At 42.1% G+C, this 27,953-nt stretch overlaps 1 protein-coding gene across 1 annotated transcript in view; it reads left to right on the forward strand.

The window, feature by feature from the left end:
- Positions 1-22,058, forward strand: part of LOC143974941 (bifunctional heparan sulfate N-deacetylase/N-sulfotransferase 3-like) — a 375,710-nt gene extending 353,652 nt beyond the window's left edge. Inside the window, exons 12-14 of the mRNA XM_077476811.1 lie at positions 1,129-1,238; positions 1,734-1,836; positions 21,411-22,058. Of these exons, the coding sequence (XP_077332937.1) occupies positions 1,129-1,238; positions 1,734-1,836; positions 21,411-21,530 (333 nt within the window). The 3' untranslated portion in view covers positions 21,531-22,058. The remainder of the gene's footprint in view (positions 1-1,128; positions 1,239-1,733; positions 1,837-21,410) is intronic.
- The last annotated feature ends 5,895 nt before the right edge of the window (positions 22,059-27,953 follow it).

A 27,953-nucleotide genomic window follows, 5' to 3' on the forward strand; every position in this document is an offset into this window, starting at 1 on the left:
GAATGGGAGGCACTGAAAGGCTTCAAACACCTCCTGACTCGACATGAGGCTTCAGTTTTGAAGCGGCGTGACGCTAATGCCACATACACACGGCCAGAATTTCCAACAAGAAATGTTGGCCGTGAGCTTGTTGTCGGAAAGTTTGACCATGTGTATGCTCTATCGAACATTTGCTGTCGGACTTTCCTCCAATAAATGTTTGCTAACAGGTTCTCAAATTTTCTAAACGTTGTCGGAAAGTCCGATCGTGTGTACATAAGTCCGTCGCCCACAAAGGTCCACGCATGCTCAGAAGCAGAAGCAGCCAGTCTTGTAAACTAGTGTTCGTAATAGGGAATTAACATTCGTGACACGGAAAATTAGGAAATCTCCAAATGTAGCTCACAAGCTCAAGCTCACAAACTGATTTGCTGGTGAAACTGATGGAGTTATTGCACACTAATTTTCAAAGGCTTTTTTTTCCAAGTGATACTAAGAATAATAATAATAATAATAGCGCAAAATAAAAAATGCAAAAAGAAAAGTGAGAATCAACCCTCATCAAACTTCTACTAACACAAAATTAGCAGAAGGAGCCCAAAGGGTGGCGCTAAAGAGCTGAAAAACCACATAGCCCGTATAGTATGCCACTACGTTCGTAATTGTTGGCCAATATTTGTGTGACCGTGTGTATCCAAGACAGGTTTGAGCCAACACCTTTTGAACAAAAATCTACGGTTTTGTTGGCGGTATGTCCAAACGTGTGTACGCAGCATTAGTGGGAACAGCACTACGTGCTGCCCATTGTTTCTTGTGCATAGGCGTTTGAGCAGCCTTTTTAATGCCTCTCAAATGCCTTCTCTTAATTCCAGTGTGAAATCAGCCTAAATATGCACAGATGTAATATTTAGAAAAGATCCATTTTACCTGCAAAAATATTTTATTTCAGTCCTTCTAGTCCTGAGATTTACATAGGTCTGCAATAGAGCACAAACCAGTCTGGCAGTGTCCTCCATTAGATGTACCCCTTTAAAATGAATAGAAAAAAGGGCAGCAAGTAATAGACAGTACAACATTTATTTTACTGTTTAGTACACTAAATATTATTACTAATGTAGTAATTCATAAATCTACATGTTTATTTTATAGTTGTTTATTGTGGATGGACAGCAACTACGAACAGACCCAGCTAATGTGATGGATGAAGTTCAGAAGTTCCTTGGTGTTTCTCCTCATTACAACTATTCTGAAGCATTAACGTAAGTATATTTTTGAGAAAGGAATAGAACCTGTAAGTGACTATTGGCAACATCTATGGTATTCACAGATATAGTGGAGAATATATAAAACAATCCCTTTTATCAATGATTTTTAGGTTTCCAAGTTACCTTCTCTAAGGCCGGGTTCACACTGGTTCCCTGTTGAGTTTTGCCCATGTTTTTAGAGGCAGTCCCATTGAATTCTATTAGGTTGTGTGTTTTTGCCATGTTTTCTGAACATCACACATCAAAAGTCCTGCATGCAACATCTTTGCTGCGCTTTTAGAAAATGTGGCAAAAATGCGCAACCTAATAGATGACAATGGGGCCGTAGCTAAAAATGTGAATAAAACGCACAGAACCCACACATACACCCAAACTGCAGTCACACTTCAGAAAACCAGAGTGAATCCGGCCTTAAGAGGATTGTAATGGTCAGCTGACAATATTTATACCAGGGAATCCATTTTGATCCAGTGATGTTTTTTATTTTAGGTTTGATTCACATAAAGGTTTTTGGTGTCAGCTATTGGAGGAGGGGAAAACAAAATGTCTGGGAAAAAGCAAAGGTAGAAAATATCCTCCAATGGATGCAGAGGTGAGTATTTCTTTATCATAAATTACATGTATAATTTTTTCCTTAAATTAAGAGCCTTCTAGGAAAAAATGTAATGAACTATTTGCATAATTTTCAGGTGACAAACATAAATATATAGTGTAAGTACAGTCATTTGTGTTTCCTGTGAACTCGCTATTTAGGATGTATTGTATGTCAAGACAAATATGTTATACTTGTTTCAGACAGAGAAGATATAAAACTGCAGGTTTTTAAGGCTATTCTGCATTAGAGAGATTTAACCTCACTTCTTGATCTGCTGATAACATTTTACCAGACAGGAATGAAAGCGATTCTTCACCCTATGAACAAAATTTTTTGAAGCTGCTGACTTTTAATAAAAGGACACTTACCTGTCCAAGGTTCCAGTGGCATCCTCACACGAGCCAGTTCTTCACAGTCCATCATGGTTTTCGAGTCCACGGCACCAGCATGTTAACTGTTGGCAGCCAGCTATGACTCGTGGCTTCACAGCTGCCCATCGGTGCTTTGCTTTCTGAATGGTCCCAAAAGGGAAGGGGTGGAGAACTTCTGGTGGATCTGGCACAGCAATCCAACCAGAAGTGGGAGAAGGTACCTATTAAAAACGGGTACCTGCCCCCCCCCCAAAAAAAAAAAACTGTGAAAAAGGTGGTAGGGGAGGCACCCTTTTGGGTGAAGTTGCGCTTTATGGACAAATCTGCAACAGGGACACAGACTGAAATAAAAACACTTTTTTTTAGTAAAGTAGGGGAATATGATAGATAGGATATTTTATCTCCTTCTGAAATATTTCAATTTCCTGTTTCCTCAAGATACCCTATAAAGCCTTACATTTTTCTTACACTTTTTATTGCTGTCTGTGTCTCGTAGACATTCATATTCAAAGCAAACTCACCCATCCATCCATGTGTCCTTGCTTTTTTTTGCTGAGAAATAACTTTAAAAAAATACCCCCCTAGCATGTCTGGCCATGGCCATCTTGAGTAAGGGCTGATGATTCATGTAGCATTTACTTCCTGTAACTCATTTGCCCTTAGCTCAGGCAGGCAGGCAGGCAACAGGGTGTGCTTAGAAGGGAAAACCCCTCCTCTCCTCCTCCTCTCCTAAAGACTCCTGTGATCTATGACACCATTTGTCTAGGCCTGGAATCAGGATATAACTGAAGAAGTGTAAAAAAAAATGTAAATAAGTAAATATGATATATTTTCCTATTTATTCACTAATGCTAACAATAAAGGGATTACAATTTTTTTTAATGCTGATTGAGAGAGTACAGTTCTGCTTAGTGTTACATTATAGGATAGATTGACCCAACAGATGTTCCTGTTAATGGTAGAAGATGACTGGCTGTATTATCCCACATCATGACTGGCTGTATTACTCCACATCTACCACGGACAGCCATGGTAGAATTGTTAAAGGAAGTAGATCTTATAGGTTTTCTGTTTGGCCTCATTATTTTGTTAGGCAGGACCGCCAAGAGCTTCCCAAACTGGTGTGCATAATTTTGCATCATTTGCTGCTCTTTAGCTCTTGGAATCAGGTTCATATTTCTCTATAGAAATTCAGAATTTTGGAAGTTTGTGAATTTTTTTTGTGAAGTTCAGCTGAACCAGAACTGATCAAACTTTTTAAAAGTTTGTTCTTCTTTCCTAGGTGTTTAGGCCTCTTAGATAAAACATTTATAAAATGTGGAGGCTGCCATTGCAGACTTATTTTTGAAAGTGATAGTTGCCTGGCTATAAGGTTGACACTCGGAAATTTATATTTTCTGATGCCGCTTACACACGACCGGACTTTCCGGCAGACTAGGTCTGACGGTCTTCCCAACAGACTTTTGGTGGAGTTCCGACGGACCTTCCGAATGAACGGACTTGCCCACATACGAAGGAACAAAAGTCCATTTGTTTTGAACGTGATAATCTAAGACGGGACTAAAAAAGGAAGTTCAATAGCCAGTAGCCAATAGCTTCCCTTGCATCATATTTGGTCCGTCAGACCAGCATACAAACGAACGATTTTCACGATAGGAATTGAGTCTGTCGGACAGATTTGAAACATGTTCTATTTCTAGGTCCGTCTGATTTTTTTAAATGAAAAACGATCAGATTAGCCTACACACGATCGGATTGTCCGACGGACTTATTCAGTCGGACCTAGTCTGCTGCAAAGTCCGGTCGTGTGTACGCGGCATAAGTCAGACATCCTCATCTGTATACCTGCTCTGAGGCTCAAAGTATTGAATCAAAACGATAGCACGATAACAAAGAGATGTGGTATTTGCAGAATGAAAAATTAGTGATTGTGGCCTCCATGCTTCTTTCTGAAAAAGGTTTTCTTTAACTAGTTCAAAACTTTGGACATGCTGCACCCCCCCCCCCCCAAAAAACAAACATCATAGTACATAGGATGCATACCTCCCAACTGTTCTTGATTTCAAGGGACTGTCCCTGAATTGGAACAATGTCCCTCTGTCCCTCTTTCCTCCTCATCTGTCCCTCATTTTGGTATGAAGAATAAACCTGTATTAAAAATGCACTATTTGTCTATCAATACGTTTTTTACAGCGTTAAATCTTTCATCCCATTTCTAAATTGCTGATTTGTACATTTCATAAGCCAGTATAAAGGGAGTGTATTGATAAAAAAAGCACTTGTGGGTTTAACCAATCATTTTTTGTGTATTAATTCTCCTTGTAAGGGGGAGTGGCAGAGGGTGCATCCTATTTGCTTATGGGCATCCCTCATTCCCATCTCAGAAATTTGGGAGGTATGCAGGATGTGTGTAGCACATCCAGTCTTCCTGCATTGCTGCCAGGACCCCTGCACCCATTACAAAGCAATTCAAACCTCTGATTAATCAAAGCTGGAGTTGCAGTATACACAAAGCAGATCTTGTAGATGGGAAATAGAAAAATACAAAGTAAGACCACTTTCACAGTGCGTTCTTTCATCACCGCAGGTGCAACGCAGTTTACTCGCTGGTCTGGAGAGGGTTAGCTCCACTTTCCCATAGAGTTATATTGTGTCTCACGTGTTTGGTGCATTATCTGAAAGCGCACCAAAGATGCAGCATGCAGGAGTTTTGGTGTGCTTTCAGAAAGTGCACCAAACATGCGGGGAAGCTTAAAGACTGCACTGTGTTAAAGGGCTCTAACATTGTTACTTTTGTTTCTATTCTGTTCACCCATTTGCAGATTAGAGGAGTGAACTCTGCAGATGATGTTAGTTAAAATACAACTAAAGCAGAGTTTCTCAACTCCAGTCCTCAAGGTTCTACAACAGGTGATGTTTTCAGGAGTTCCATTATTTTGCACAGGGAATGTGATCAGTTTCACTGCCTTAGTAATTGCCAAAGCCGTTTTCAGGAAATCCTGAAAACGTGACCAGTTGGGATCCCTTGAGCACTGGAGTTTAGAAACACTGCACTAAAGGCAAAACCTTTTTTTTTTGTTATGGATTGGAGATGGATCACAACACCCATCAGTTTTTATTGCCTTCTGTGCCCTCATTAGGGAGATTCACCCTCTCTATTTGTCCTGTTTACCATTATAATTAAAAGTGGAAGTAAAAAAGAAATCCAACATTTTAGGTTGTTCACATCTAATAGAGGGGAAATCCTCCAATGGAGACACTAGTTCTGGTGACCAGGGGGTCCCCAAGGGATTACCTTAATTTGCATGGATTTCTTATCACTTCCTTTTTTGGCTCTGGAACAGGAAATGAAGGTGAATCTCCCCTATGGGGCACAGATGACAAAAAAATTACAAGGATTATAATCAGGGGCGTTGCTAGGTCTACAAAAGATCTGGGGCTAGAGCCCATAGCAGCGTAGTAAAAAAAGTATTGCGCTTGGGCGGGCATACACATGTATATACAGTAATATAAGTGTGTGTGTGTATCCTGAGAGAGCCCCCCACTTACATCAGGGTCCCCAGAGAGCCCCCCCCTACATCAGAGTCTATAGAGGGCCCCCACTTACTTCAGTGTTCCCAGAGAGCCTACCCCTTAAAATCAGGGTTATCAGAGAGCCTCCCTCTTGCATAAGGGTCCCTAGAGAGCCTCCCCTCCCCTGCAGAGACTCGGGGCTATGGACCCCAGATTTGGGCGTTAGCCCCAAAAGTCACCCCCTAGCAATATCACTGGTTATAACCCTCTCTTACTCTATCCAAAATGAAGGAAAAAAAAACAAGTTTTGCCTATAGCTCTACTTAAAAGCAATCTGACAAGCTTTAAAATGATGGACAGTCTTGAGGGACCCCATTCTAAAATGTAAAAAGAAAAAATATTCTAATAGTTTTACATAATGCAGCAACATCCACATATGTAGGACACCCAGCATTAGAGGTGAGTTATTCTTCCAAAGCAAATACACTTTTGAACATTGGTACTGACTAGTATTCCAATGTTCTCTTCTCCCTCAGTTTCTCTCCATCAGTCAGTTAGCTAATGTGACTCCAGCACTGAAGGAGAGAAGAAAAGAGGCGCCAAACAAGGATGCTGTTAAGGTGACAGACATCATCCTTATCAACTGAAGACATCACTAGTTGGCAGTGTCTAGTCGTAATGGTGCATAATGAAAGCCTGAGGCTTTATGTAACTAAAAGGCAGGCTTCATCCACCTGCTGGCTTGTATACATGTTTGATACATTTTTAGGCATTTTGCCAAGGCACCCCTAAAGAAACTTCAAAGCACCCCAGGATGCCTGGGCACCCTGGTTGAACCAGACTGCACTAATCAGCCGTAATTTACTCCTTCTTCCTTATTGTCTTTCTTCATTCGATTATTATCTTCCTGCTGATTTTTTATTTTTTGTTAGTTTCCATTCTATTAATCATTACTATTCATACTTTTTTGTTTTTGTTTGTTTTGTTCATTAATATTTTTGCCAATTTAACACATTTTTACATCATTTATGTTTAAAAATGTGCAAACAAAAAAAACAAAAAAAACACACCTTATTTCATCTGTAAATAACTTTTCAATTTTTTGTACTAGAATCATAATTTACCTGAAGTATCTGTATTTATTTTTAAACTAATGCTGGTCAAACAAAAGAAAGAGTGCATGTGTTACTTTTTATTGTCTACGGATTGCAAAAAAAAAAAAATTGTTGCACAGCAATATCACAAAACGAAACCATTTTTTGCCCTTAAAAAACGAATACATGCATTATCTTCTTATCTTAAGTAATGACAACATTATTGCTGAATAAACAGGTCCATAGCAGATTTGTAAAAATTGCTGTAGTCCATAAGGGGTAAACAAGTGTAAGAGGGGAAGTGGTAAAAGATGAAGCTGCCCCACCACTGTACATGTGCCTCACCACTGTACTACCCTGTACATCTGCCCCAGCACTGTACTACCCTGCACATCTGCCCAACCACTGTACATCTGCCCCACCACTGTACTACCCTGCACATCTGCCCCACCACTGTACTACCCTGTACATCTGCCCACCACTGTAGCCCCCTGCTCATCTGCCCTACCACTGTACCCCCTGCTCATCTGCCCCACCACTGTAACCCCCTGCTCATCTGCCCCACCACTATACCACCCTGCACATCTGCCCCACCAATGTACCCCATTTCTCATCTTATCTGCCCCACGACTATACCTCCTGCACATTTGTCCCACCTCTGTTCCCCCTGCTCTTCTGCCCCACCACTGTAACCCCCTGCTCATGTGTTCCACCAATGTACCTCCTTTCTCCTCTGCAAATCTGCCCCACCTCTGTACCCCCTACTCCTCTGCTCCACTGCTGTAACCCCCTGCTCATCTGTCCCACCAAAGAACCTCCTTTCTCCTCTGTCCCAACACTAAACCTTCTGCTCATCTTTCTCACCACTGTAAGCCCTTTTACACACGGTCAGACATTCCGATGGGAAATGTCCGATCGGACCGTGTTGTCGGATAATCCGACCGTGTCTGGGCTCCATCGGACTGTTTCCATCAGAATATCCGACCAACAAAGTTTTAGAGCTGGGCTGTAAAATTTTCTGACAACATGATCCGATCGGACTTTGTCCGATCGTTTGTATAGAATTCCGATCGGACAAAGTGCCTCGCATGCTCAGATCAAATTCCTAGACCAAGGCTATTGGCTACTAGCCTGAATGTAGTCCCGTCATAATGAAATAACGTCATCATGTTCTGAACGATCGGATTTTCCGACAACTTTGTCCGACCATGTGTATGCAACACCAGTTTCGGACAAAATCCGTTGGACAAAATCCGATGGATTTGGTTGTCGGAATGTCCGACCGTGTGTGCAAGGGCTAACTTCCTTCTTATCTGTCTCACCAATGTAACCCCCTGTTCATCTACCCCATCACTGTGCCCCCCTGCTTTTCTGCCCCACCACTGTAACCCCATGCTCATGTGTTCCACCAATGTACCTCCTTTCTCCTCTGCACGGCTCTGCACATGTTCCCCACCTCTGTACCCCCTACTCCTCTACTCCACCGTTGTAACCCCCTGCTCATCTGTCCCACCAAAGAACCTCCTTTCTCCTCTATCCCAACACTGAACCCCCTGCTCATCTTTCTCACCACTGTAACTCCCTTCTCATCTGTCCCACCACCGTAACCACCCTGCTCATCTGCCCCATCAATGTACTCCTTTTCTCATTTGCCCCACCACTGTACCTCCCTGCACATCTGCTCCACCGCCGTATCCACATGCTCATCTGTCTCACTACTGAATCACCTTCTCATCTGTCCTAACAGTGAACCCATCTGCTCATCTGCCGCACCACTGTACCCTGCTTTCTCATCTGCCCCACCAATGCACCTCCTTCACATCTGTCTCACCTCTGTACCCCATGCTCCTCTTCCCCACCTCTGTTCCCCCTGCTCTCCTGCCCCACCACTTTTCCCCCTCTCCTGCCTCACCACTGTAACCCCCTGCTCATTTGCCCCACCAATACACCTCCTTTCACATCTTCCCCACTGCTCTACCCCCTGCTTTTTTGCCACAACCCCCTTCTCATCTGCCCCAACACTGAACCCCCCTACTCATCTGGCCCATCACTGTACCCCCCTGCTCTTCTGTCCCACTGATTAACCCTCTTCTCATCTCTTCCACCACTGTACCTGCCTGCACATCTGCTCCACCGCTGTACCCTTCTGCTATTCTGTTCCACCTCTGAACCCCTCCTACTCATTTTCCCCACCGCAGTACCCTCTTCTCAACTATGATATGCGTAATATATAGAGTGGTGAAAGGAAGCAGAAATGAGACAACATCTACCTGTTCGGGCACACTCATCCTGCTGATCCACCTCTAGCATCCAGCCCACGTGCTTGTATGTGATGTATGTGATGTCACATACCAGCATATGGAATGGATGTGCGATGATGAGCTCAGGTCAGGGGCATTTTCTGAAAGCAGTGGGCCTGTGTGCAGGATCATAGGTTAGGCCACTGCAGATGAGAAAAAGTGGTTGGGTGTAATTTTCATTGCACTGAATACTGGCTGTAGCTTAAAGGGATACAGAGTGTAGGGGTTCAGTAGTAAGTGATGCAAAGATTCCAGAATAATTTCAACAAAGTTCCCAGAAGCTCAATAGTAATTCCACAAACTGTCACCTGATTGTGGTTTTCTTAATCATAGTGAAATTCCTTCTTTCTGAGATTGGTAGTGGCAACTAGGGATGAGCTTCGTGTTCGAGTCGAACGTACGTTCGACTCGAACATTGGCTGTTCGGGCGTTCGGCGAAATCCGAACTCTTGGTCCGTTTGCGTCAAAATTCGTATGGCGCGCGCGGACCACAATGCACTGCGATGGCGCAGTGCATTGCTGGCTCATGATTGGCCAAGCATGCACTGTGACCCCGCATGCTTGGCCAATCGCAGCGCCAGCAGCGAGGAGAGCCATGATTGGCCACAGGCATCCTGCCTGTGGCCAATCATAGCTCAGGCTGTGTAGTGCACGCCCCACACTATATAAGGCCGCCTTTGAGGCGGCCTCATGTAGTGTGTTGGCATCTGAAGCAGTGGGTGTTCTGTGTACCTTCAACACAGTTACACACCAATCGTTTTTGGCTGATTTCCTATCTTGCTCTTGTGTAGTGGTTATTGTCTGTGCCCTGACCGCAGTATACACCACTACACTATATTCACCTCACCTATATAGCTAGCTAGTGATCTATCTTTAACCACTTAACAACCGCCCATTGCCGATTAACGGCTTCAGGGCGGTTGTTTAACTCTGAGAGGCCGTTAATTAACGGCCTCCCAGAATTCTGCTCTCGCGCGCCCCCTGGGGCGCGCACTCGAGAGCATCCATGACCGCCGGGTCCACAGGACCCGGCGCATCACGGATCACGGTAAACGGCCGCTCGTCGCGGCCTTTTACCACGTGATCGCTCCGTCAAATGACGGAGTGATCACTTGTAAACAAACCGGCGTCATGTTATGACGCCAGTTCCTCCCACCCCTCTCTGTACCGATCGGTACAGCGGAGGGGAAAGAGATCGGTGTCAGCAGCGATGTGGGCTGCATCTGCAGTGCCCACATCGCTGCTCACCGAATTTAACCCCTCAATTCCCTGCCAATACTCTGCAATACCAGTGCATACTCTGCAGTACCCTGCCATTACTCTGCAGTACCCCCCATTACTCTGCAGTACCCTGCCTTTACTCTGCAGTACCCCCCATTACTCTGCAGTAACCCCCATTACTCTGCAGTACCCTGCCATTACTCTGCAGTACCCCCCAATACTCTGCAGTACCCGCCATTACTCTGCAGTACCCCGCCATTACTCTGCAGTGCAGTACCCTGCCATTACTCTGCAGTACCCTGCCTTTACTCTGCAGTACCCTGCCATTACTCTGTAGTACTCCCCAATACTCTGCAGTACCCTGCTATTACTCTGTAGTACCCCGCCAATACTCTGCAATACCAGTGCATACTCTGCAGTACCCTGCCATTACTCTGCAGTACCCCCCATTACTCTGCAGTACCCTGCCTTTACTCTGCAGTACCCTGCCATTACTCTGTAGTACTCCCCAATACTCTGCAGTACCCTGCTATTACTCTGTAGTACCCCGCCAATACCCCACCAATACTCTGCAATACCCTGCCATAAATTGCCATACCCAGCCATACTCGGAGATACCCAGCCATACTCGGTGATACCCTGAAATACCCAGCCATAGACGCCCCCCACCCCTCACCGCCCTCCGATGCTTCTACCAACTCGCCAGTACGATCAAAGCCAGAATCTTTTTTTTTATTTTTTATTTCAGGCTTCCCAGCCTAGAGGTGAGATGTGGGGTCATATTGACCCCCAGATTTCACTGTAAAGAGGACCTGTCATCCCATATTCCTATTACAAGGGATGTTTACATTCCTTGTAATAGGAATAAAAGTGATCAAAAATATATTTTTGGGGAAAAAAATGTCAAACTAAAATAAATAAAGTAAAATGAACAATAAAAAAAAAAAAAAAAAATTAAAGCGCCCATGTCCCCATATGCTCGCATGCAGAAGCGAACGCATGCATAAGCCCCGCCCACATATGAAAACGGTGTTCAAACCACACATGTGAGGTATCGCCGAGAACGTTAGAGCGAGAGCAATAATTCTAGTCCTAGACCTCCTCTGCAACTCAAAACATGTAACCAGTAAAAAAAAAATTATGAAGAAAAAATTACTAATCTGCTAAATTTTATAACAGAAACAAAGAAAAATTCATTTTTTCGCAGAATTTCCGGTCTTTTTTCTTTTATAGCACAAAAAATAAAAAAACTGAGAGGTGATTAAATACCACCAAAAGAAAGCTCTATTTGTGTGAAAAAAAGGAAAAACATTTCATATAGGTCCAGTGTTGCATGACTGAGTAATTGTCATTCAAAATGTGAGAGCACCAAAAGCTGAAAATTGGTCTGGTTATTAAGGGTGTTTAAGTGCCCAGTGGTCAAGTGGTTAATAATAGAGCTTGCAGTCAGTAGTGTTAGGAGATGCGTGCTGTCTGCGTGCTCTGTACCCAGTACATACCGCTATAATATAGGGCAGGCCCCTACTTTCAAACATCCAACTTACAAACATCTCCTACTTGCAAATGCAAGGAGACAGCAGCAAGTGAGATGAAAAAAGACGGATGGCAAAACAAATTATACAGGGGTGATAACCCTTCCCTATGTTTTCCAAAAAGCTTAAAAATAGTTTTTTTGACTGGAGCTACACTTTAAAAATGTACCAGTTGAAAATTACAAACAGATTCAACTTAACACAACAAACCTACACAGTCCCTGTCTTGTTTGCACCGCCTGTATACTGCTGTTCTGAGTATATAGGGCCTGGGGGCCACACGCATTTCCTTTTTTTAATATGGGTACAGGGTTCCCCTTAATATGCGTACAAGACCCAAATAGGCTGGTAATGGGCAGGGAGGGCTACCCATGCCATTTTTCTGAATGATTTTCAACCATATTGCAGGAACCAGATATAACATTAAAACCTCAAGCAGTTTTAAATGGTGTTATTTCCGTTAAATGTCATTTTGTGCAGGGACTGTTCTAAACACGGGAAACACGTGGCACTTCACAGGCATACTACAGACACCCCCCAGGCACCATATTTAAAGTAATATTTCACTTTTTTTTTTTTTCACTTTAATCGTCATTAAAATCAGTGCTCCCGCCAAAACGGCCGTTTTTAAAACTTTTTTTTGCATTGACCCATGTCCCCTGAGGCAGGAGTCAGGTCCCCAAACCCTTTTTAGGACAGTATCTTGCATATTAGCCGTTAAAATTAGCACTTTCCATTTCGAACGTTCGAGTCCCATAGACTTCAATGGGGTTCTAACGTTCGTAACGAACGTGGGGGCCGTTCGCAAGTTCTGGTGCGAACCGAACCGGGGGGTGTTCGGCTCATCCCTAGTGGCAACCAAGCAAGTCATCTTCCTCCAGATGGCGGGCAAGGCTAGCAGGACTGTGATTGGCTTTAGCAGTGGCCAAGACATTCCTCCTTCTGGAAAACCAACCCCCCCCCCCCAGTAGAACTGCACCCAATCTCTTCCCCATCACAAAAGCTGACAAACGCAGCTACAGCAATTAGAGAACAAAACAATGTTTTCCATCTTTTACAATGTGTGGGGGCACAGTGCCTCCCCCTTAGTGCAGGTGTGGCGTGTAGAATTCTGAAATTGGAATGCACTGACACTTCCCTGTGCTGCACTGCTGATGGGGCAGGAGTTGAGTGCTGGCAAAAGAGGCTTCGCGTGCCAAGGGTTGCCTACCCCTGATCCAGACATAGTATATACATAGCTGCAATATGCCAAAAAAAAGTGAGAATTATACATTTCCAACAAATATTGTGCTGAAACCGCGAATGAAACAATGCTGCAAAACATATAAAACAAAATAACAAAGTAAAGTGCTACAAAATAAACAGTGTTGTCACTTGTGCTTCACCACAAATGTAGATTTCGAGTTCTCAGTTTTTGACATATTGACATTTGAGTGGGGTTATTACTATACAGCTGCTATAATTGATTTGCACAGTGGGGTTGTTATTTCTAGCGTGGAAGGGCCATTTATTTATTTATATACATGTAAATAGCTACATTGGTCCAAGCTGGATCAAGCTATGTATAAGATATACATAAAATACAATAAAATGCTCTGTTTCCTTTTTATTTTATTCATTTGTTTTCTACCTTACCTCTTTTGCCTTAATATATACAAGTTATTTTACATAAAATTCCTTACATTTCCTGAAGTTTATGCTGCAGTGTATGCTTCTGCTTATCATTAAAACTTTCTGGAACATAAAATCCCAAGCTAAGCATACAAATCAACAGTAGCAATCTATCATAGCAATACAAAAGTGTAATGACTAAACATAATTTAATCTACTGTCAGCAAACATGATTATCCCAGTCTATGTGAGTCTTGTAGACAGGTTTTAACAAAAACAAAACAAAAAAACACTCAAAGAAAAATTATAAAACTTTCCGCAGATGCAGCAGTGTCTGGTGATATATCAACAAAGACAAATGTTTGAAAGATTTTTTTTTTTCCTGAAATATTACATTGGTAGAAGAGTACTGTAAATTTGACAGTAAGAGCCAGAAGCTGTATAGTTCTCACTTGGAATTGAAATTCTCTGTTGTATTTTCACCTTAGCTATCATTTTTAAAATAGTGGTAGCAACTATTAACACAAAATCATCACCAGACATTGCGTTCAGCTTTATACCCCAGAATCACTGTAAGTGAAACGTGTTAAAAAAAGAAATAGAGTAATAAGTGCAAATTAGAGATTGTTGGAAATGATAGTATCAGAGACATGAAAGAAAACTTGTCTTACGCTTAGGTTGTCATTGCTGATCTTTTTAAAAAAAAAAAAAAAAGCTAGTTTCCTGGTTGTTCCACTTTTACTTCAGCTTCATAATAATGTTAGTCATTGACCTGAAACATGTATGCAGACCAGGGATTATCACTTCATTTTAGCCTTATTTTCTGCATACTTGGCACTCATTCCAAAAATACAATTGCCAGACAACTAGCATTTTCATAAGCAGGTCAGTATAAGACATATGTATATACAGCTTTTGAAAAAAAATGTATATGTTGCCTATAAGGTTCTATAAATCTTAAAGTGATATTAAAGTATTGTTTTTTGTTAAATAAGAAATATGATAAGCTTATCTGCTCTGTGCAGTGGTTTTTCACAGAGCAGCCTGAATCCTCCTCATCTCGGGTACCCTGTCAGTGCTTCCAGCCACTCCCTCCTGCCAAGTGCCCCCAGAGCAAGCAGCTTGCTCTGGGGGCACCCAAGCAGGCTTGCCCCCAATCCGCGGCTCTGCATGTTCGTTCACACACAGAGTCTTGGCTCGGTCCCGCCATTGGCAGAGTGCGCTGATCGGAGTGTTCTGGCAACCTGCTGGGTTGAATGAATAAAAACTTGTAGCCTCATGTATCAGGCTTTAGTTTATATATTTTAGTGCATGGACAGACTTCAAGTAACAAAATAGCAATCTGAATGCAACTCCTTCAAATGCCTGCAATTATTTTTTCTTAAATTCTCCAAGACCCTCTCCAGCCTCCCACAATTCAATAAGCAGCTTAAAGAACCATTAAAGATTGAATGCAAAAATCCTTGTTATTCTTTGCACTATTGGCTAGCCTAGCTGTCAGTCTGAAGCAGAGGGTGCCATTACACACTATATCTAGGTTGTCATTTCAGTAATACTCAAAAAGCTTGTGTGCCTGCAGGTGGGGAGATGATGAGACACCCTCTTACCATTAATGCCTTCCTGGGAAATTAACCAGTAATCTAATCAAAGCATATACCATAAGTATATATTGTAAATGCACAGCAGTATGGAAATAATATGAGTTGTATATAATAAAAGATTACTAATCGTACATACAACCAAGGTACAAGCAGTTATTATCAGCAAGGGGCCCAACGAGAGTCTTGGTGGAATTGTGCATATATACCCAGGAATATATATAATTAATAATAAAGATACACCTCCAGATGAATGTTGCAGCAATGTACAGTTTCAGGGGCTGCTAAGGATGATTGCAATGTGTTGTCCGTCTTGGTGCTGAAGACCTGAAGACAACATTAATGATGATAGGGTGATTTCCAACTGTTGTCCAACAGGCCCGAAACGCAGCTCTGTACCAGCAGAAACTGTTGTGTGATACTGGAATTTAGAGTCAACCTATCTACTCTGCATTTTAATTCCCTAGTAGCTCCTAATCTTCCATGCAACTGGAGTGTCAGGTCACCTAGAGCCCAGGTGACAGATACACACCGTAGGGCTTAGGAGTGCACCGCAAGGTTGTGGACCCTACATCTGAGTCTAAGAGCCAGCAGGTGTTCACCAGAGCCTCGAGTGGTGAGGATGGACTTGGCTGCAACTGGCTCCAGGTCACGACCCCCAGGGTCCCCCAGCTCACACCCACAGTAGGCAACAGGAGGATAGGGATGGTGAGGGACAAAGCCAAGGTCGGGGCCACAAGCAGAGCCCAGGTGACAGATGCACACCGTAGGGCTTAGGAGAGCACCGCAAGGTTGTGGACCCTACGGCTGACTGCTGCGGACAGGGGTCAAGGTGATAGGAAGGCAGGGCCGCCAGAACACCAAAATGGATCCCACCGGGGTTAGAGCGTAAGATTCCCTGGGGCGTGGAGTCTAAGAGCCAGCAGGTGTTCACCAGAGCCTCGAGTGGTGAGGATGAACTTGGCTGCAACTGGCTCCAGGTCGTGACACCCAGGGTCCCCCAGCTCACACCCACAGTAGGCAACAGGAGGATAGAGATGGTGAGGGACAAAGCCAAGGTCGGGGCCACAAGCAGACAAGAATAGTCGGGGACATGCCAAAAGGTCAGGATCACAGGCAAACAGGGATAGTCAGAACATGCCAAAGTCGATAACGGAAAACAGTAGAAGAGCACACGGCAAGTAACAGGAAGCTAACACACAAAGGTTGACCAGCAGGATTGGCTAGCAGTGCACAGGTTAATATAGATTAGTCTGATAGGAGCTAGGGTGGAGCCATGCCAGAGGATGAATTATAAAAGCAGTCAGGTGAGGCTCGGCTGGTCTCTAGAAATGAACACATGGAGACAGGTGAGCAGCCAAACTCTTATTGCATAACCATGACATGGAGATCTAGCTACCTAGTGCCTAAACTGTCTCTAGTCTATGCTGGCTACTGACCCCCAAGCTAAAATTAGCTATAGAATTCCAGACCAGAAGGGGCAGTTAACTAGAATAACAGGAGCTGCATATAAACACTATTTGCAATGAAAGGGTTCACCCTTCTAACACACAGAAAGGTGACAACGTCACACTTACACTGAAATAACTGGAATAGCACATGTAAGATAACAACAAGGGAACACATATACAGTACTTCGGTTTTATATATATATATATATATATATATATATATATATATATATATATATATATATATATATATATATATATGTATATATATATATATATATATATATGTATATATATATATATATAAATACACACACAGTATATTTTACACCCAGAAGCTACGGACAACAATAGTAATTTATTAAACATAGAAACCAATTAAAAACACCTTATAATCCCTGCCTTTGGTCCTGGATTAGTATCTGTTCCTTCCAAGTAGGACATGTAGTCTCATATCCTCTTTCTCCATTTACTTCCTCCTTCTGGGGTTTCTAACCCATCCACACAGAGACAGTAATGTACATAAATAACTCAGTGACATTAATCAGCACAACCACTTCAAAATACAGGCAGTAAAGGTCAGCAACTCTCTACAGTGTCATAAAGAAGTTAAAGGGCAGATCCTTTTGAGACTTCAGGGCCCTTGACTTCCACCTACGTAGTGTTTTTTTATTGTATTTTTTTTGGTTGTACAAAGGCAAAGTTGTATATAGCAGGGCTCCATAAAAGAAAGAAAACATTACTAAGACCTCTGGATACTCTAAAAAGCCACTGCTAAGTTTTTTTTTTTTATTCTAAAGCAATACATAATTGAGATACAGTCTGAATATTCCCATGGCAGTCCAGTAGAGATATCTATAATGGGCACCTGCTGATTTTTGTCCAAATGGTTTGCCACGTGTAATCTGCATGTCATTATAAAGTACAGAGACAGCACAAGACTTAATTAAAAATGGCTCAGGCCATACCACTGCTCTACAATAGAGATAACTGGGAGTAGGTGTTGCCGGCATCTGTAACAGTACCATATCCTGCTATGGAAATGTTTATGCCTATGCACCATTTCTTTTGATGAAGAACCATATGATGATACAACTGATTCTTGTCCAATTCATATTTGAGTGGGCTGAACGTTAAGCATGTAACATCTAGCCATACTTTACTTAATTAGCAAGGAACAAGAGAACTTTCCAAGCAGCATGGTGTTACAGTAATTGTCTTGTTCCATGTTATTTTCTCAGTGGGTGTTGAAAATTGAGACATTTCTATAATTGCAACTGTATGTATAATTCTGCCATGACAATTACCTGCCTTACACCAAGCTCCAGGTAATTTCAGCCAACTAAATTTTTAATGAAACACTCTCAGCTAAAAAAATCCCTCTATGAGATCCTGATATTGCCAGCGTCTCTCACTTTTTGGAATATAAAAGGGAATTTTTCTTGTAATATAAGATGAAGCATTTGCTAAATAGCTGTATTTTTAGAGTTAATAACAGCTGTATTGTTCTTTTAAAAAGCTGCCAATGTTGTAAAAAGGTTACATTTAAGGCTTGTATACAAGAACACCTAAGATTCATTATATTCCAGTTATAGTGTATTTTAAACAGATAAATGAAAAAATACATTGTGTGAATATTCACTTCAATTATCCAATAATGTGAAAAGCAAATCCCTGGTTACTTATTTCATCTTCTCATGACTGGATAGTTAAAATTATTATTCACACAATTTATAATTTATATAAAGATTCTTAAAGCAGAACTATACCTGCCTCTACGTAGCGATAATGTGTTCAGGTGCATCCTCAACACTTGCCAACGTCTTCACCCGGTCAACTTCTGCTTCCAATCTTTGATGGTCCGGAAAGAGATCACTTTTGTGCATGGGCAAGAATTCATTCATCTCAGTGAACAAGGAGCTTTGAATACTTTAATGCGGAACAGACATCCTATTTATAAAGTAACATTCCCCCTTAACTCTTTTATAAAAGAAGCCCACGCTTTGTTTGATATGAATTGCATATAGATTTCAATTAACCTCTATTTTAGGATGCATGCCCTCTAATATACACGGGAACTGTGAAATGTAAAGAAATGAAATGAATGAGGACATTTAGCATTTAAAGATACAAATCATATTTTATGCACAAACAACAATTGATATTGTGGCACAAACAAATGCTAGCTTCTACCCCCCCTAGATACATGTGAAGATACACTTTTGCAACATAGGTAGTTCAAAAAATGTTCTTAAAGAGTTCATAAAAATCTCATAGGAAAGGTGTCGTACTTCAGTGGGTAGCTCCACCTGAGACGGGAACAAATTTCTGAAATTACATTAAAAGAACACAAGGGGGCACCAGCTAACTGCAGCATCAATGGGGAGTCTTTTCCTTTCCTATATTTCCACCTTTGCGCTGCCCCTATTGCTGGGGGTTTTGTGATTACATCATAGTCTGTAGGATTCCCCCTTACAGTGAAAGCAAACTCTTATGTAAAGGGGAACGCTGCAGACCATGATCTAAGGGGTAACTTTGATGTAAGGGGGGCTCTGGTGACTAAAGACCACCTTCCACAGAGTAAATAATATAGAGGGAACCTTTATATCAGTGCCTTCATAAATTATTGTATTCACTCCCCCCTTACATCAGTAACACCTTCCCCTTCAGACTGGCTTGGTGGCACTGTCACTGACCTCCTCTCAGGTGCACCATGCAGGACTCAGTCAGACGGCTCTAGGTTGGCGGCTCTGGTTTTATCCTATAGTGTCCTTTCCACAGTCCACAGGTCTGACTCCTTCTATGATCCCCATCCCAGTGGCGCTCTCCTCTCTAGACTCCCCCTCAGAGACTGCAGACATGATAAAAGACAAGAGATGGTCAGAGGCTGCAGACATGATACAGAAAGTGGACAAAATCTGCAGACATGATACAGGAGGTGGACAGAGGCTGCAGATATGATACATGAGGTGGTCAGAGGCTGCTGACATGATGCAGGAGGTGGACAGAGGCTGCGGACATGATACAGAAGGTAAAAAGAGGCTGCAGACATGGTACAGGAGGTGGACAGAGGCTGCAGATATGATACATGAGGTGGTCAGAGGCTGCTGACATGATACAGGAGGTGGAAAGAGGTTGCGAACATGATACAGGAGGTGAAAAGAGGCTGCAGACATGGTACAGGAGGTGGACAGAGGCAGCGGACATGGCACAGGAGGTAGACAGAGGCTGCAAACATGATACAGGAGGTGGATAGTGGCTGCAGACATGAAACAGGAGGTGGATAGAGGCTGCGGACATGATACAGGAGGTGGACAGAGGCTGCGGACAATATACAGGAGGTGGACAAAGACTGCGGACATGGTACAGGAGGTGAACAGAGGCTGTGCACATGCTACAGGACGTGAACAGGGGCTGCAAACATGGTACAGGAGGTGGACAAAGGTTGCGGATATAATACAGGAGATGAATAGAGGCTGAGGACATGGTACAGGAGGTAGACAGAGGCTGCAGACATGATACATGAGGTAGACAGAGGCTTTGGACAAGGTAGTGTTCTCCTCACCCCGTCACAGTAGCTTTCATATTACCTCTCCACATCAGTGTGTCTTCCTCCTGTGCCCCTTTCACCTCTCCACAGAACAGCACATCAGTTTCCTCCTCTGTCCCCTGCACGGCTTCACCCCCCCCCCAGTAATATCCTCCTCTGCCCCCATTTTGCTACCCCCCCACACACAGTCAGAGCCAGTCAGTCCTTGGCTCCTCCTCTGCTGACTACTGTGGCGACTGGCAGTGAGTTCCCTAGGCGCCCCCACGGCACCGCCAAGAGGGAGCAGACTGGCTTTTATAAAAAAATAGCGCGAGGCAATGACATTACGTTACTGCGCATGCGCCGCCTGGTCTAGAGTGTACGAGATTTCCTGAGACCAGACGTCTTTGGAGCACGCAGTTGCATGGTCGGCTCATGGCCATCTTTTCTACGGGTAGTGGAGCCCGTAACGGACATTTACGGGGCAGCCCCAAAATGGGCTTACATTTACGGGCTGCCCATAAGTTACTGAGCGGTTGGCAACACTAGGGCTTGGTTTCCTTACTGAGAACACGCTGTTTTCTGTCACAAGTGGCTTTTCCAGTTGATGGCTTTCATCCAATGTGGCATGGCTGCAGATTAGCTCTTTGATTTTATATTTCTGTGAATTTGCATTTGACTTTTTAATCATACTAAACCTATTGATGCTGCACTTAACTGGAGTCCCCCTTTGTTTTTGTTTTTTTGTAAATCATATATTACTGTATTGCCTAAATAAGCCTGTCAATAGTTACATTCTTTCCATGTGGGTTGTGTGCTAACATACCTAAAATTTCAAAGTTAAAAACGAAAGAGCTCCATTTAAAAACCTTACCGCTGTGACCATACCTACAGCCTTTCTATGAAAATGCCTTTACAAAATGTAAAATTATAATTTTTAAAGCACACTGATATGCTTTACAAATGTGCTTAGTACTATTACCATTAATGTGAGTGAGGACAAAAAAACAAAAAAAACAAAAGGAGAGCCCAGTCACTTGACCTGTCATGTCACCAGTCTTCTAAATACAGGGTGTTTGCTGTTGCATTAACCAGTGAACACTCAATCAATGACAGACCTCAGGCTCTACACTGTGTCCTACATTTTATGAATGGGCTGTAAAATGTAGCCTGCAGTGTGGACAAACATTGCAGTGCAAAGCAGCAAGATATTGGTGATATCTGCTCTCAGTCTCTATAATAAATCAGCTTAAATCAACACATGCAAAATCAAATGTAAAACACAATTTAGTTAACACAAAATGCATTGGGTTTATGGTCTATTAACGCTCTCTTGTCTTCTCTATTTTAGTGCAGAGCCTTCCTATCAAGCTATTATCGGGATCACAATGTGGAATTGTCCAAACTTTTGCACAGACTTGGCCAACCTTTGCCAGCGTGGCTTAGACAAGAGCTGCAGAAAATAAGATAGCAGAGAATACAAGCAAAGTATTTAAGGGGGACTTCAAGTAACCAAATGCAAGGACCACTTATTATACCAGCTGTCATAACATTCAGATCTTTGAGAGAGAACCCCCATAAACGCTGTGTTCCATGTGCTGGCATGTGGATCTCACCAACACTCTCCTATAGAACATACTGTCAGTCCATGGCCTTTGACCTACATCTTGTCATGGTTTCTGTCATGATAAAAGACTGGTCAACATATCATTGGCAGTGATTTATCCAAACTGGAGCAAAGGAAACTGGAGTCAGAGTGGTGCTATTGCTAAAAACAACTTTTGAAAATGTAAACACGATTGTTTATGGTGGACAAAAGGTCTATGTCAGCTTCAATTTTCCTTGCTTTAGTATATATAAATAAGCCATGTAAGGCTGGAGATTGGTAAAGGTAAAAATAATAAATTGTATAAAAAAAACGTGGTAATATCTTATCATTAATGTGTAAAGTCACTGGATCATCTGATTTTACAATAAATGTTTTTATGTTACCTACCAACATTGAGTGTTTGTTTTTTAAAACCATTAAACTAAAGGCATTTCAACTTTATGAAAAAATTTTTTTAGCATTGCAATACTGTCCAAAAAGGTGGATTACGCAGCACTGATATCTAATATCCATAGGGTCTCTGTTGATGTTAATCTATATGTCTCCTGCTGTTTATTATAAATGTTTAAAAGTGAACTCCAGGCAAACAGATAAATACAGTTTTGAATTTCTGTACAATAATTATTTTCACAGCCCTGCCAGACAGCACAGTAGTGTAGACCTGACTTTTCTATACAGTAATACTAATAGACCTTCCCATCTTCTGGCCTGTGATTAACCACTTCCCGACTGGCGCACGCCGATGTACGTCAGCAGAATGGCACGGACAGGCATATGGCCGTACAGGTACGTCCCTTTAAATTTGCCGCCGTGCCATCCTGTGCACGCCCCGGTCGGGACCCCCATGAGTACGATCGCGGGTCCCGCAGACTCGATCACAACGGGGATACCCGCAATCGTCTCCCGGGGAGGAAGAACAGGGAGATGCTAAAGTAAACAAGCATCCCCCTGTTCTGCCTAGCAACAGTGACACTGATCTCTGCTCCCTGTGATTGAAGGAGAGATCAGTGATGTGTAAAACACATCCACGCTCCCACAGCTAGCAACAGGCCCCTAGGACACACTTAACCCGTACACTGCCACCTAGTGGTTAACCCCTTCACTGCTAGTGTCATTTACACAGGAATTAGTGCATTTGTATAGCACTGATTGCTAAAAACGTGTCAAAAATGTCCGATGTGTCCGCCATAATGTAGCAGTAACAATAAAAATCGCTGATGGCCGCCATTACTAGTAAAAACAAAAAATATTAATAAAAATGCCATAAAACTATCCCCTATTTTGTAAACGCTATAACTTTTGTGTAATCCAATCAATAATCACTTATTGCGATTTTTTTAACAAAAATCTGTAGAAAAATATGTATCGGCCTAAACTGAGGAAAAAAAACGTTTTTTTTTATACATTTCTGGGGATATTTATTATAGCAAAAAGTTAAAAATAATGTAAAAACCACAGGGGTGATCAAATACAACCAAAAGAAAGCTCTATTTGTGGGGAAAAAGGGACATCAATTTTGTTTGGGAGCCACGTTGCATGACCACACAATTGTCAGTTAAAACGACGCAGTGCCGAAATGAAAAAAGTGGTTTGGTCTTTGGCCAGCTAAATGGACCGGGTTTAAGTGGTTAAAAAGAAAAGGAGAAGCAGCAGACTGATGAGAGCTCTGCTCTCTCCTCCATGCTTCATGTTCCTTGTTAGCACATTAGCACTACCCCACAGCTGATTTGATAATTGTGCGGCTTCTTCTTCTCTTAGTTTGAGCTCTGCTGCACAGAGGGATAAAGAGGTTGATACCAGGCATCAAATATACACTAATCCCTTTTAAAATAAAATTATTTTTTAAAATTAGTTTATTATTTTAAAATTATTTTTTAATGGGCACAAAGCTACCTCTAGTTCAAATGTGTATTATTATTTGTATAATTAATTCATTCTTACTTAAACCACGCAAATCGATCAATTCCTTCTTGTTTAATATTTTAACAATTTTTTAACCTATCCAAATATTCACTTTATATTTCAAAAAAGCATTGAGCACTATACTAGCTATATATACAGTACTGTGCAAAAGTTTTAGGCCGATGTAAAAAATGTAAAATAAAGCTTCTCTCACACGGACTGTCCGTTCAGGTCCACCTGTCAGTTTTTTAGGCGGACCTGAATGGATGCTCCATAGACCTCTATGGAGCGATAGATGTCAGAGGTGACATGTCCGCTGACATCCGACCCACTCCGATCTGAAAAAGTGTGACAGAGGAAAAACCTACTTTTCCATCCATCTGAGGATCGGATTGGGTCCGTCCTCTTCCGATCCCCCCATAGGGGAGAGCAGCGCTCTGACAGGTCCGTCCCTGCACAGTGTGCAGAGACAGACCTGTCATCTTCCTGCTCAGCTGGGGGTCAACGGAGCGATCCCCCCGTTGAGCAGAGCGGGCTCCGTATATGGACATGTGAAAGAGCCCTAATAATTCTTTCAAAAATATATATTTCATTGATATTTTTTCTCAATTTACTAAATTCAAAGTGAGCGATTAGAAGAAAAATCAAAATCAAATCAATAATTGATGTGACTAACCTTCAAAACAGCATCAGTTCTAGGTACACTTGCACACAGTTTTTGAAGGAAATAAGCAGGTAGATTGATTCAAACATCTTGGAGAACTAGCCACAGCACAGATCTTCTGTGGATGTAGACTGCCTCATATCCTTCTGTCTCTTCATGTAATCCCAGACAGACTTGATGATGTTTGAAATAAGGGCTCTGTGGGGGCCAAACCATCACTTCTTGGACTCCCCGTTCTTCTTTATGCTGAAGATAGTTCTTAATGATATTGGCTGAATGTTTGAGGTCCTGCTGCAGAATAAATTTAGGGCCAATCGTATGCATCCCTGATGGTATGGCATGATGGACAAGTATCTGCCTATATTTCTCAGCATAAAGGTCACCATTAATCAGGAAATGCTAAGAAGCGTAGATGCAGGGGTCGGCCAAGGAAACCCAATGCAGCAGAGGGAAGGCACATCATGCTTACTTACCTTCACCATCAGAATATCTCCATCAGTGCCGTCAGTACAGAACTAGCAGAACACAGTGGGTTCCAGTTACACCCATCTATTGTCCTGAGACGTTTGGGTAGAAGTGGTCTTCATGGAAGAATTTCAGCCAAAAAGCCATACCTCAGATGTGGAACCAGGGCTTATTGACTCATGCATGAAAACATAGGAAATGGTATGCAGAAAAATGGCAGCAGGTGCTCTGGACTAATGAGTCAAATAAAATAGTAAAATATTCAGCTGGAGTAGGAGGCAGTTTGTTCACGAAGGACAGGAAAGAGGAACAATAATGTGTGTTTGCAACCAACAGTGAAGCATGGTAGAGGTTCCTTGCAAGCTTGGGGCTGCGACTTTGAAAATGGAATTGGAGATTTGGTCAGGAGGATACTCCTCCCATATGTATATTGGGGATGACTTTAACTTGGTTGCTTACCCCTTATTCAATAAGAGCAAACCTATTCCTTCCTCTAGAATGTTTCCTAAAACACTAGCTAAAGCCCTCTGCGCTGCCCAATTAATCAACTCCCTCCTAGTGAAAACATAGGGGTTGATTTACTAAAACTGCAACATCTGGTGCAGCTGTGCATGGTAACACTTCAGCTTCTAACATCAACTTCTTCAAATAAGCTTTGACCCAAAAACCTGGAAGCTGACTGTTTTTTATACAGAGCTGCACCAGGTTATGGGCTCTCCAGTTTTAGTAAATTAATCCCATGACGTAGAGGCCAAAGAGTATACTTTTTTTGCATCTTCATCAGACTTATGCCAGGTTGCACTATATATTTTGCACCCAAGTTATTATGGCTCACTCTGTTAAGTCTAATATGTATCCCCACCCCTGATTGTACCATCAAATTACAACCCTCGTAAATACATTTGTTGTCTTTCAGATATCCCTTTCTTTTGGCGCTTGAATGCTTCTCTTCTTACAGACCCACCAAGAAGTTGCTTAATACTGTAATATTTTTTGTTGAATACTAACCCTTATACTGTATTTCTATGACTTGACCAGTGTAGTTCAGAGGTACCCAACCTGCCTCTTACTGCTATACCACCTGTACTCCAACATCCCCATTTCTTACCCTTCTAAAATGATGAGACCACACCTTAATTTTGAAGAATAAATGGTCATAGCAGCCTATTTATTATTCACACCATATAAATAACTCCAATATCAAATATATACCAAAATATCACCTTCGTAACAACTTGTATAACTCCAGTCTGTTGGTCTTTGACGGCACCCCCGAACTCCAACACATATTCCACCAATACACTGCGGGACCCTTTTCCACATGATAGGCCTCCAGCGGATAATCAGCTCGGAGACAACCCCCTTCCCGCAGTACAACCATTAAAGTATTCCAGCTAAAATTTGTCTGGAATACACCGGACGGGCACATACTACCCATGAGCCCCCCACCCCTTTCCATCACATATGTTTACTGCCACCGTCAAAGACCAACAAAACACCACCAAACCACAGCTGCCACGACAACCTCCTGAAAGAAAGAAAACACATAAACCAACAAACACAGACAACATATAGGAAGGGCGGGTGGGAAAAACTGCCTCCTCCTTTCTTTCTCCACAACTTTCTGTTCCCCAGCCCAGTCCCACCTCCTCCTTATATAGTACCACTCCCCCTTGGACTTTACTCACTGTCCCCTCCCCTCTTAGCTCTTCATATTAACCCATGCATTGTCTCCCCTAAACACACTGTCATGCACGGCCCTGCACTACTTTTTCTTTTCTGTATTTTCTGTATTTTCTGTTCCAGGCCTCACTATTCTATGGGTCTAACATAAGGTGGTCCTTAGAGGACATCTTATTAGTATTGCTGCAGCACGCAATAAAGAAAGATGGCATAAAAGTTTTACAGTTACCAAGGATTTAGAGGGATTATTTAAATCACATGCAGCCAATTTTTCACATTCATTCTTCCAAATGATCTCTCAGAAGAAGCTGGAGTTGGATACATTGCAAACAGAGAAGGCAATTTCGATGGTCGAAAGACAATTTTCTCTTCCACAGTAGAACAAAATGTGCAATTTGCTTGTAAATTGTAAGCTTAACCATACGCTGCATCCTCTCCATGTATATAAACTTCATAATTCAGCAGTTAATGTTGTTACCCATCCTAAAGTGGTCCTCAAGTTTTTAAGGACTTCTCATCTCTATTATCATGCCCTTCATTGTTTATCTCCTCCATGGCAACCTCTTGGTTTTCTAATATTCATTTCTTATCACAATCATCATCACAGCAGAACATTCTTAATGCCCCATGCACTGAAGAGGAAATCCTTAGGGTTATTAAACCATTAAAGCATACCACAGCTCCTAGTCCAGATGGATACACTTCTTGTTATTATGAGCATTTTGCCCACCTATTGATAACTAAATTGGTGGAACTCTTTACCAATATTCTACAAGGTAACTACATCCCTGAGGAGATGTTACTTGCTAACATGACATTGCTACTGAAACCAAACAATTGCCATTTACAACCACAAAATGACAGGCCTATTATCAATAATGACCTTAGGATCTTTGGTTGAGTTTTAGCTGACAGTCTCTATAATTCCAACTCTAACCTTTCCTGATTAATCAGGGTTCGTCCCAAATAGATTTATCACAGATAGCATTCGCTTAGTTTCAAATGTGATTCAGGACACAAATTTACACTCTAAACAAATTCTTCTTTTAAGCATTAATATCAATATAGCCTTTGATAGTGTCACCTGGCCCTATATACTCGCTGTGCTACAACATTATGGTTTCAAAAATGAGTTTCTTCATGGTTATCAAGCCTTGTATCATCTCCCTAAAGGTAGAGGCAAAATTCTTGTTGCAGTTCTGGGTTTTTCACACAGGGCTGTGGTACTCACCAGGGACGTCCAGTTTCCTCCTGTTGTTTTCATTTGCAATGGAGCCATTTCCTATTGCCCTCAATAAACACCTAGATGTCAGAGGATACTCTAATGGCCACTCTCAATTCAACTTGTGTATGTATGCAAACCATGTCATGCTATTTATTTCCCAACATTTGGTTTCATTACCAAATTTGTTGTCTGTACTATGTCAATTTGATTCTGACGGGATTATCGTTAATCTATCTAAATATTTAGTTATGCCTATTAACCGCCTCACTTCTCACTGTGACTTTAAGTATGTAATTCCCATTTTTAAGGTTGTATAACACCAATGTTTTCTTCTTCTTTTGTAAAA

The sequence above is a fragment of the Lithobates pipiens genome, unplaced genomic scaffold, assembly GCF_037356315.1.
Source record: "Lithobates pipiens isolate NorthernLeopardFrog02 unplaced genomic scaffold, aLitPip1_a1.2 Scaffold_13, whole genome shotgun sequence".
NCBI classification, from domain to species: domain Eukaryota; kingdom Metazoa; phylum Chordata; class Amphibia; order Anura; family Ranidae; genus Lithobates; species Lithobates pipiens.